At 47.3% G+C, this 12,117-nt stretch overlaps 1 protein-coding gene across 1 annotated transcript in view; it reads right to left on the reverse strand.

Moving 5' to 3' along the window:
- The window catches only part of PGM1 (phosphoglucomutase 1), a 28,885-nt gene extending 16,774 nt beyond the window's left edge, over positions 1–12,111 (reverse strand). Inside the window, exon 1 of the mRNA XM_014939496.1 lies at positions 11,821–12,111. Within this exon, the coding sequence (XP_014794982.1) occupies positions 11,821–12,066 (246 nt within the window). The 5' untranslated portion in view covers positions 12,067–12,111. The remainder of the gene's footprint in view (positions 1–11,820) is intronic.
- Positions 12,112–12,117: the final 6 nt, after the last annotated feature.

The raw sequence follows: 12,117 nt of genomic DNA on the forward strand, positions 1-12,117 counted from the left end.
TGACATTTTGAGTATTACCAACCCGATTTTCCATTATAAAGTTAACTATTAGCAGTTGAATAAAATCTACGGGGAAATTAAACCTCACAGAGACTAATCTATTATGGTTTTCTGCATTTATCAGCTACACAACTACAGGAATTCAGTCATGTAACGTTTACCAACCCCGTTGGCAGCAGCCATTTGGACTATCAGTTCCACTGCAGACTTATTAAGGTATCTCCCATCACCTCCAACTACCATAGAAGAGCCTTGTCGATCCCTTAGGTCTATGGAAAAAAATATACTCTGGATAAAATTCTGCAAATAGTTCATCTTGGATTCAAAATAAAAGGTCTTCTTCCGTAATCCACTGGTTCCTGGTTTCTGATCATTGTAAGGAGCTGTTGGAATGGTCACCAGAGGCAGAGGAGCGTCTTCCATGTTCTTTTTTCATACAAATGCATTTAAAAAGTAAATTGTGCCAAAATACAAAAATCAATCTTCACACCGGCAGTGGCCCACCTATTAGGCAGAAGTTCAGTGAAGTTGTTGAGGACCCAAAAATAGCTCCTGGAACCTTGAGCTGAATGTGGTTCCTGTAACCGAAGCCGTTTTCTTGCACTTGTTGTGGAGGATCAATGTCACGGAGAACACACAATTCCACGCCGCCACTCACCGAAACAGCTGGGAAAAGGGGATTTTTGTCTTATTTCTCATCTTCTGTCCTCCACAGGCACAGCTCCTCGCCGTTCCCTGCTCTCACCCCCTGGAGCCCAGCACCCTCAATCCATCCGGTTGTCCCTCGGGGCAGGGGTGAGGAGCTCAGCCCTCTGCTCGGACGTGCCACCCCGGCACCCAGCCCAGCGTTTTCGCTGGCCAAGCAAGATCTGGGTGGCAGAGCCAGGCCACTGGGGCCCTCACACTGCTCCCCAGGAGGTAAGGCTCCGGCCGGCACGGCAGCGGCTCTGCCAGAGTTATTTTGCAAAGTCTGGCAAGTTAAAGGTCACTCTTAAAATGGAAGGCGACAGATCTGTTACCTACAGTTCGCTCGTACGACTCCTGCTTTGACAGCCCGGCTCCCTCTCAGACACAGGGATGGTGTCCAGCCTCTCTTCGACCAAGAAAAACCCAGAGGAGCTAAAAAGCCTCAAGAGCGACAATTTCAACTGAATACCCACACCAGTCTCACCCAGAGTTATTTAAAACACAAAAAAAATATCACGTTTTGGAAAACTGCGTCCAACGAAGCTGATTTTGGAGCAGCTTTGAACACAGACAGAAGAGAGCATCACCTTCCTGAAACCAGAGTTTCCTCCAAACCTCCACAGTCCTCTGTCCGAGCTGCTGGAAGCAATTTGTAGATAATATTGGAGCAATTAAAGAACATACACTTCATAATGACTTGGTTTGTCCTGCTATTAGAAAGCAAGAGGGGGAAAGGAGATGTGTTCACAGCTGAATTGTGACCATTTATGAAGGCACTCACAGGACTGTTTTCTGAGGTGCCGATTCTGTCATTGCTCCAAAAACTAACATTTTCTCCCAAAGGGTTATACTCATGAGTACATTAAAATCAAGCTGGATAATTTGTATGAGACTAAGGGGAAACCTCATAATTGAAGGCAGAAAAACACCTTTGGAGACAAAGGCCCTACTTGACCTTCTGCAAAGGCATCAGCCAGGTCCTGCAAGGGAGATGAGGAGCCAGGCGAGCTCTCGCCTCTACTCCCTAGGGAAGGGATCTCATTCCCAAGGTCGGAGACTTTAATTGAGGTTTGCTCTCCCAGAAAGCAAAGCTGTTTCAGCCACCTGCAGGAACCCCAAAGGCTGCTGCCCCACGCAGCCACCTACCCAGGCTGGACCAAGGGGCGAGCGGTGGCTCAGGCAAAAGCCAGGACATTTCAGGGCTTACAATCTGATTCCTTAATTCCTCTCTTTTCCCCACCAAACCCCACTGAAGCACGGGCACTGCAGAGCCAGGACAACACGCATTTTACACCACCAAGTGAGATAGCATGGATGGATAAAATAGAAGCCAGTTGTTTCTAGCTGCATAACCCAAGCAATCTCAAGCTGCATCCTGCGGCTGAGACACCCTTTATTTTCATGCAAAGGCACAGGTTTCCCTCTAGTGGCACAGAAAACAAAATCCACCTCCCAAAATGAGCTATGGGGAGCCTCCCACCAGTCCATCCCCCTGGCAGGAAAAAGCCTAAGTAAGCTCTTTCGTTCTTATTCCCAGAGAGATAAACTTACTGCCCTGCAAAATGCCGCGGCATTAAGTGGCAGGAGGAGGGCACAGGCCACCTACCAGCTCCGGGGGCTGAATGGAGGAGATTCACACGGACTTACTGGCAGCAAAAAGACCTGTGCAGGATTAGGAATTTTTGCATATAATTAAGTGCACATGTACTAGACAGAGAAATCAAACTAAATTAAGCTGGGGAGGAAGGTATCGGTCATTAGTGCATACGTACATGAGATGAAACACATCCTATCAAGCAAAATATAAAATACTGCATATAAAGCATAGAGACAAAAAAGGCATAAACACCAAACCCACCTTTGGGGTCCCCACCTGGCCCCAGGGCTTTCCTGCAACATGTGCATCACCATTTCTGATAAACTAAATCACCAGTAATTGGCCAAATGGGACTTGGTACATGGGTTGGTGATGGCACAATTGCCAGAAGATTCAGAGGTGGTAAAAGCTCATCAAAGGTGGATCCTGACCACCTCAAAGACTGGAGCAGAGACAGGGATCTGTGATCTTGGGAGGCTTTGCTTGGATGACTGAGATCATTACAGATCATCTACAGGCTGGAAAGGAATTCAGCAGAATCCCCTCCCCAGAACTGCTGCAGGACCAAACACACCTAGGACATCCTCCAAAAAGTTGATATAACTTGTTCTTGAAATCTTTTTTTCCAGGTAAGCCATAATTAGCCTTGCAGTTAGAAGTGTTTTCCTACGATCTGCTGTACATCTTCCTTGCTGTGGTTTAAGTCCTCCTGAGCTGACACAGAAAACAAACTGATCATAATCCTCTTCCTGACAACTTCTCACATATTAAAAAAATCCTTTAGCATATAGACTGTGAGTGCCCTCTCTTTGCTACAGTACACAACCCCAATCTCCTTAACTCTTCCTTGTGGTTCTATTTCCTAGGTCTCTCACTCCTCAGTCAGAGGCTGGTGAGGGTGTTTCCCCTCCGAACAGCCGACCTGCTGCAGGCAGGGACATTTGCCAGCTTAGGTCCCCTTTTACTGTCTTGCAGACATGCAAGAACAGAGTTAAAACTGTGAACTAACTGTTGACTTTGGTTAATGATAAAAAGACAAACAAGGCTATTTTGAGAGCAGTTAAACTTCTGTAAAACACTGTGGAGCATGCGGCTTCTCCCTTGGCTCCATAGTGCTGGTCCCTGTCCCGTCTTCTCCACCTGCATGAGGTTTGCCATCTTCCCTCATCCCACCTATTGGGACCGTGGCTGTCTGGAGCCCTCTCCAAGCCCAGGAGGGGGCAGGTGGGCTCTCCCAACCTCCCACTCATCCTCAGCACAGCCTTCCTCTGAGCCACAATCTTATATTTTGACATTCAGGCAAGCGAAGCAGTTGAGGGAAGGAAAACCCAATGCACAAACAGCAATTCTCTCTTCTCATCCCCTGTAAATGCCCTCAGGTCAGCCTTCTTGGAGGTCCATGATGTCCTCTCCTCCGTTGAGCAGCCCCTCTCCTCTCTGTTCACCTTCCCATTCCTCTCTCTCATAGAATCATAGAATTGTCTAGGTTGGAAGAGACCCTTGGGATCATCGAGTCCAACCATCTACCCTACTCTACAAAGTCCTCCCCTACACCATGTCCCTCAGCACTGCATCTAAACGGCCCTTAAACACAGCCAGGGATGGTGACTCCACCACCTCCCTGGGCAGCCTGTTCCAATGCCCGACCACTCTTTCAGTGAAAAATTCTTTCCTAATGTTCAGTCTAAACCTCCCCTGTTGGAGCTTGAAGCCATTCCCTCTCGTTCTGTCACTAATTACCTGCGAGAAGAGACCAGCACCAACCTCTCTACAGTGTTCTTTCACGAAGTTGTAGAGAGTGATGAGGTCTCCCCTCAGCCTCCTCTTCCTCATACTATACTTCCTCATACTACATTCCATTCAGTGGGCTCTTTTTCTGTGATTAATCAAAAAGTAACACTGCATGAAACTCCAGCGAACAAACAGGAGTCAAATCAGGTACTTTGCACTTATTTCATTACTCTCCTTCAAAAAAGAAAACGCATTTCCTTAGCTCCTGCTCTGTCCCTGCCCTGCTGCCTCCACGCTCGCCGTAAGAGGGTGCCAACAGCCCTGAACAACCCCGCTGCTCAGCTGCCAAAAACATGCACTTTCTGCCCGCGTATGACTCGGCAGCCACTGCTCTGCGTGACATTTGGCAATGCCAAGACAAATGGAGCCAGAGTAAAATAAACAGATCGACTGCAAGCCTATTAGTCACGCAAGAGCGCTGCTCCAACTGCAAAACTCTTTGTTTCCCCAAGAATTAATGAAAAATCTAGGTTTTTAAGTTGCTGTAGGGATTCCAGAAAGGGAAAATATCTGGCAGCATCTTGACAGCACAAGTGCACGTGGATGCAACCACGTACATACGAGTCACTCCAGAATTAAGACAAACTGCTCTGTACTTACATGCACCCTCGTTAAAATTAATAGATAAGCAAAGGGCTCTGCAGGGCTAGGGATGAAGCCATCATCTGCAGAGCTGCTACAGGTACCGTGACGGGCTCCAGGTTTGTCACACCAGTAGGGGCTGATCCTCCCTTTGCCAGGAGACAGGGATCTGTGATCTTGGGAGGCTCTGCTTGGATGACTAGGATCATTACAGATCACCTACAGGCTGGAAAGGAATTCAGCAGAATCCCCTCCCCAGAACTGCTGCAGGACCAAACACACCTAGGACATCCTCCAAAAAGTTGATATAAAATTAATAGATAAGCAAAGGGCTCTGCAGGGCTAGGGATGAAGCCATCATCTGCAGAGCTGCTACAGGTACCGTGACGGGCTCCAGGTTTGTCACACCAGTAGGGGCTGATCCTCCCTTTGCCAGGAGAGAAGTACACACCAGCAACCAAGATTGAGAAACCTTCTGTCCAAAGGTCAGCTCTTCAAAGCACACCCAAATCTGTGTGTTACCTTGGACTGCCCTGGTATCTGCCATCCTGCCCCTGCACCGGGGGACGGGAGGGGGATTCCAGCTGGTTTACCTTGAGCAGACCCAGGAAAGCTCTGGGATTCCTGGCCCCAGCCAGCTGGGAGAAAGCTCAGATCCCCAGGTCCTCACAGAAACCAGCACCTGGACCCAAGAAATCCAGACAATCTCGTAGAGGGGGGGGGGCACGTCTTGGCTCAGCTAGATGCTAGTGTGAGGAGCAGAGATACATCTGGTGAGACCTTTCAGGATGAGGAACAGAGATCGGAGGTGTACAGCACCAAGCAAGCTAGTAACCCACCATGACAGGGAGGTGGCTATACATGGCAGGAAATAGAGCAGAAAGAAGAGTAGAGATACACGATGATTTTCTCACAGACTCACTAAGATGTGCTAGAGAAGCTTCATCTGTGGGCCCAGGGATAAAAAGCGGCTTAAGTACAGGAGGAAAAGGGGCTGGAAGGGAGAGGTCACCGAGACCTGCCCTAGGCAGGGTCAACCCTACCCAAACCCATCCTCATTAGGGGTTTTCCCAGGCAGAGACTCAATGACCTCCCCAGGCAATGTGCTCCTTTCATTAGCCTTAAGCTTCCAAAACGCTGTCTAATGGCTAACCCAAACCTTTGCTGTTGCAATATTAATTCTTTCCCAGTCCCCAGCAGGCCAGAGAACAAGTTGTTACCTCCCCTCCCTGCAGCACCACTGCAGAGGTTTGCAGACTGCCAGCACCATTCCCCAGCTCTAGGCCAAGAAGACTCTTTCATTCCTTCCTCACCAGCCCTGTCTGCCCGACCTCAGGTCATTCCTACTGGAGCCGCCTCGAGGCAGAGAGCATCCTCTCTGAGGGGGTGTATCCCAGACCAGGACTTATGTTCCTGGTGACTTTCTTTCCTGCGTTTCACTTAGAAAACTCATGCCTAGATTTTTAAAAAGGGTTGTTGTTTTTCTGGCTAGCTGGATGATGCTACCAACAGTCTTTGTGGTCTCCTCATCAGATCTGCTGTTTAGTATGTTACTCTACAACTTGTATTATGATTATAAATGTACGTATTGCGCTCATATTTTATTCCATCTGCTATTTCCCTTTACTTCTAAGTTATAGGAGAGATGGGGAGGGACTGTTCATGAGGGAGCGGAGCCATAGGATGAGGGATAATGGTTTTAAACTGTAGGAGGGAAGAATTAGCTGAGATCTGTTTGCTGTGAGGGTGGCGAGAGCCTGGCCCAGGTTCCCCCATCCCTGGAGGGGTTCAAGGGCAGGTTGGAGGGGGCTTGGAGCAACCTGGTCTGGGGGAAGGGGTCCCTGCCCAGGGCAGGGGGGGGCACTGGGGGGGCTTTAAGGTCCCTTCCCACCCAAACCATTCTACGATTCTATGATATGCTCCAGTTCATCATTTGAAGCATTAATCAATATATTGATTAGCTCAGAGAGATCCATGACAGAATGGAAAGGACCCACCATAGCACGTTTCTTGACCCTCCTGTAGCTCAGTCTTGGCCTGAGACATATGTGTAGCACCTATTCAGTCCAGCTCACCTACTCCACACTTTGCCTTGACGAAGAGAAGGTGTTAGACTCTGTCCTGCTGCTCTAGAAGCACAGCCAGAGCTGAGGTTTCTGGTTATACAGAGTCATTGTCCCAGGAGATTACAGCTAAACCCTGTTAGTATGAATTTCAGCTCTCTGTCTGCTGGATTTGCAGAGATTAGCTCCAAAGCACCTTAGCTCTTCCCTTGAGCTGGAGACTCATTATTGCAGAGTTTAAAATTCTAAAAGGCACTGAAACTGGACAACCGGACCACTGCCTTAATAACCTTAAATTGTAAACTGATATAAGCCAATTAACTTTAGAGGCAAAAGAAGCTAAGATAGCACAAAAGCAGTCTCCAAGCTGCAAGAGCTGCTGCATGCACAGCTGTCTTCTAAAACCTACCGTGGTCTGAAGGCAGGATATATCCACATGGGAATGCTCATGGCACAATTGGTATCTACTTCCTTACTTCATTATCAGATCTCAGTTTCCCTTTCTGCTTCTAAGAAAACCAGTAATGCAAGAAAGACCAAAAACTGAGATTTTTTCTTAACAGCCTATAGAATCTACCATCACTGCATCTAATCTGGTACACAGGGACTGCTTTATGGAAGAACTTTCTTTATGGTCACTTTAGTTTGATGGTTTTAATATCAGGAGCTTTTACTTAAAGGGAAGATCTGACCCTGAGGACCGGGGCAGTCTGTTCTTCAGGATAACAACGCCAATTGCTGAATGGATGAAGGTCTGCAAATGAACAAGGCTAAGGCTGACTGCACAGTGCTGTGCAGAGCCAGGAGCAAGCAGAAGAGATGTTGGTAACAGGATTTTTTAAAAATAGACAAGAAAGACAAGTGAGGCTGAGATACGGATGAGCAATAACAAACAGTAGGCACAAAAAAGATCACAGATGTGCTGGTCCCACTATGCCCCTTCTGCAGCTGGGATGCTGAGGCTGGGAATGTGACCACACTTGAGCTGGGACCAGAACGTGGCTCTCCAGGCCTGCACCACATCGTACCACTTATTATGGGCTCAGCAGCACTGTCAGAATGGGAACTGGTCTGGAGACTATGGCAGACCAGCACAAAGAAAAAGGGAGTAGAGCTACAAAAGCAGAGCAGTGGCAAATAAAGAGCTGCTGAGCAATGCAACAGAGTTTAAACACTTGTTTTCCCCGGGATAATTGAGTGGGGGAAAAGCTCTGGAGCAGCCAAGCCAGGAAACCAAACTTTCTTGGGTAGAAAGCAGTATTTCTAATAAAAGCACTGTTTGTCCTGCAGCAGTAAAACAAAACCAGGCTAGTATTTAACATGCAAAGCACTCCCTAGCATTCAAAACACCTTCCAGCAATTTGCTTTAATGTTGTTACTTTGCAGCACTTTGAAATCTGTTTATTTAAGAAGGAACCAGGGGCACAGTAAATTCGTTGAGTAGCAGGTGACAGTGTTAATAATCAACCTGCTGCTAGCTATACCATCACATCTAGATTTATAGCTTATATATAATTTTTGCATGCTTTTAACATTAAGCTGTTGTACAGCCACAATTTCACCCCAACAGGTGATGCTCCAACAGGAGCTTTTAAGCTTTTATCCATGTAATTAAAGAGTCAGACTTGCTAACTATGTGGGAATTGCATCAAGGAAACCTGGCAGAACAGACCAAAACAAAGCAGGGAGGCTACACTGGGTGCCAACTGAGAACGGCAAAAACCAACAATCCCTGTTGTAGTTTACTTGTATAAATGCAAAGTTATAAATAGGATAAACACTCTTTAATCACACAACTACAAATTGAGCTGTTGCTAGTCAAATATGAGTACTTAGTTATATATTAACCATTCTAGACGGAGACAAAACTCACTTTAGCATCCTTTGCTTTTATGTTGTAAAACTAACAATAAGAAATTGTGGTCCTCAGGCTTCTCCTGCCACTCACCCAGACCTTAAAATCACATGATTTTAAATCATTAATCCAAACACCTCTTACTCCATAGGACCAGTAATACAGTTTTCCAGCCCTTGCTCTGGGGCAGGTGGTGGGCTGGGTGACTTTATCCCAGTGAATGCAGCCTGCTATAACATACCTTGGCAATCGAGTAATCAGAAAATGCTAAAACTTCTTGTTTTCATTTTTACTGCATTCTTACTATATCCATACACCAGTCCCCCTTACATCCATTGTAATAATCATTTTTTCTACAAACAGAAACAGCACTGTTGGCTCAGGTGTCCAAACAGGGCAGTGCAGCCACCTCTGGAGTTTTCTCTATATTACCCACTATTTCTCAACATGAGATGTCAGAGTCTTTCTCTGAGACCTGGCTGCTGGAATCAAGAGACCCCTCCAAAGAACCTCAGCACTGAGACAAAACCAGTCTCCAGGAACAAGTTACCACGTGCTACCTGTTCTGCAGTTTATTTTCTTACTGGTAAACAGAAGGAGTTTAACAGAAGCAGTTCACCCTTCTCTTCGAAGGGTAGATGACTTACAGTTACTTCACATTTATTATGAAGAAACCGAATTGTCACAGGCTCTTGCTCAACTACACTATCAGGGAACTAAGACTTTTAATTACAGAGGAAAACTACGAAGCAAGTATCCCCTTACCATTCCAAGAGAAGAAAACAGATACATAGAAATTCATTACAAACTCAGCATTTTGCATTTGCTAAAGAAACTTTATTTTTAGTCACCTCATTTCTTAGGACCTGATAATTCTGCCACTCTTGAGTTTGCCAGTGCAATACTTGCACTGTCTTATCCAGGCCAGTGCCACTCAAACGTAGCCAGCAATTATATATCAAGTTTTCAATGGCTCTGTATTCTGCAAATCACTTCACTGTATGTCCCTCTGTTTACTTATTCAGGATTTACCTGCTGTTCATTTATAAAAGAGTTTGGGGGATATTTTGCTCTTCTCTTCAATGCTTCCTTATGAGGCATTTTTCCTCCTATTTTTTTAAGTGATGTACTTAGAGCTACAATTCTGCAGTGCAAAGATATAGAGAACCTGAGCAGGCAGATGACTGGTAATGCTGTAACATCACCAAATTTTTGCTTGAAATAGTCTAACGTTTTGTCTCTGCCATTATCTTGTTTTATAAATTAATTACTCAAAAGAAAAAGCTTTTAAAGTAAAACTTTTCACTTCATGTACTAGCGTCTCGGCTCTTAACCCACACTCTTCCACTTGTTTTGTTCCTCTACCTCCCTGTTTCCTTTCTTGCCTTTCCAGGCACATTTTTCTGACTTCACAGCCAATTCTATCTTACCACTTTGAACTCACACGGACAAAATTCTGCACAGCAAATGTCCATTAGCAAGCACACCCCTTGGGACCTGCCTTTGCTACTCTGACAGAAAGCTCAGTGCTGTGGTGCTGCACATACACGAGTGTCTGCACCATCAGGGTGGAAGATTCGAGCAGTGATTCATCCCCCTCCCAAGAAGTTACCTAATCAGTACCCACCATGGTCTACCTTGGGGCCCCTGCTCGCTTCTAGAGTTGAGCTGAGACACAGATGATGGAGAACTCCTCGGTGCCTGGAAGGCTGCCACATCCCACCAGGCCCCGGGTACACATCCAAAAACCCACACAAACTACAGCTTTATCCCAGGGAACGAGTCTCCCAGTCTGTTCATTCACAGGAATGTAAGGTGCTGTCTGTGCGTGCAGTCAGGCGGGAACGCTGTACCTTTCAACTCCAACCCCTTCTTAGAAAAAATAAATAAACCAGTGTCTGTTGCTTTTCCCATCGGGGAAGGCTGCACTATCCATCACAGCAAGGCCAGTGCTGTTAAGGGATGCTCGGACATGGACTGAAAATTGACCAGCTACCACAAATCACTGAAGATAAACTCCTACATGGCTTAAGAAGAAACAGTTATTTGCTTCTTTATGCCATAAGAAGTCAGCAATCTCAAATTAATTTTATTTTTTTCTTAAGAAATTGGACTTTTAAAGGCATTGAGGCACCTGACTGCCACTGGGAAGTCAAAATAGGCAATTCTTAAGGTTTTACCATAACGTGTGACCCCCACCACCAAGCATTCCCAGCTCTCCCCTTGGTCTGTGAGGAAGAAAGCTTGCTGTAGACCAGGAGGAATCAGGTGTCTCAAGAGAAGAGTATGTTTTTCATTTGGAAAAAAACAAATGGAGAGAAAAGCCTCCCTTTTCAAATTCAGCTTCAGTGCAGCCACCCCTACCAACATCTCAGTCCCTGCTGGGCTCCTCTGGGGCTGACCAAGCGACAGGGCCAAGTGGAATCAAGAGGGATGAGGTCTCCAGCAGCGAGACACCAGAGTGGTGGAAGACACTGTTGCTCCCCACCCAGCACACCTCCCCACCAGCACACGGTGCCACTGGTTTGTGCTGGGAGCTGGAAAACACAACCATGGCCCCAAGCAAGAAAAAAAAAAAGCAGGAAAGAGGAAAGCTGCACTCACATCCCACCTCCGCACTGGCAGAAGCCTGACGGCTCCCCCAGCTATCACAGAATCACAGAATCTTCTAGGTTGGAAGGGACCTTAAAGATCATCTTGTCCAACCGTCAACCTAACTGACAAAAATAGTCACCCACACAACAAACAAGGAGCATCACCAGCACTAAACCATACCTCCCAGCACTACATCAACCCGTCTTTTGAACACCTCCAGGGATGGTGCCTCAACCACCTCCCTGGGCAGCCCATTCCAATGGCTGAGAACCCTTTCAGTGAAAAAATTTTTCCTAATATCCAGCCTGAACCTCCCCTGGCGCAACTTGAGGCCATTTCCTCTCGTCCTGTCGCCTGTGACTTGAGAGAAGAGACCGACCCCCACCTCTCTACACCCTCCTTTCAGGGAGTTGTAGAGAGCAATAAGGTCTCCCCTCAGCCTCCTCTTCTCCAGGCTGAATAACCCCAGTTTATCTGTTTATCAAAGGGAGGTAAAACCACCGGGGAATTCTTTTTTACGGCGTGAAACACAAGCGGAGCTGCGTCAGCTCCTGTGTCATTCGCGGCTTTACTTCCACGCCACGGCCACGCAAAATACAAAGCACCAGTGACCTCCAGCTCCCCAAACCCCCAACCCCGAGCGTTCCTACCCCGTTGGCGGCGGCGATGCGGACGATGAGCTGGATGGCGTCCTTCATGTAGAAGCGGCCGTCCCCCCCCACCACCAGCGTGGCCTCCTGCCGCTCGCCCACCGGCACGGTGGCCAGGATGCTCTGGATGAAGTTCTCGGTGTAGTTGGCATTGCTCTGGAAGACCGTCACCCGTTTGCGTAGCCCGCTGGTACCGGGTTTCTGGTCGCCGTAAGGCTTGGTCTTCACCGTCACGATCTGCACCATGGCCGGCCGAGGCTGCGAGTTCCGGGCGGCCGCGGCCCCGGGCGGGGAGGG

The sequence above is a fragment of the Calidris pugnax genome, unplaced genomic scaffold, assembly GCF_001431845.1.
Source record: "Calidris pugnax isolate Ruff unplaced genomic scaffold, ASM143184v1 scaffold18, whole genome shotgun sequence".
Classification (NCBI taxonomy): domain Eukaryota; kingdom Metazoa; phylum Chordata; class Aves; order Charadriiformes; family Scolopacidae; genus Calidris; species Calidris pugnax.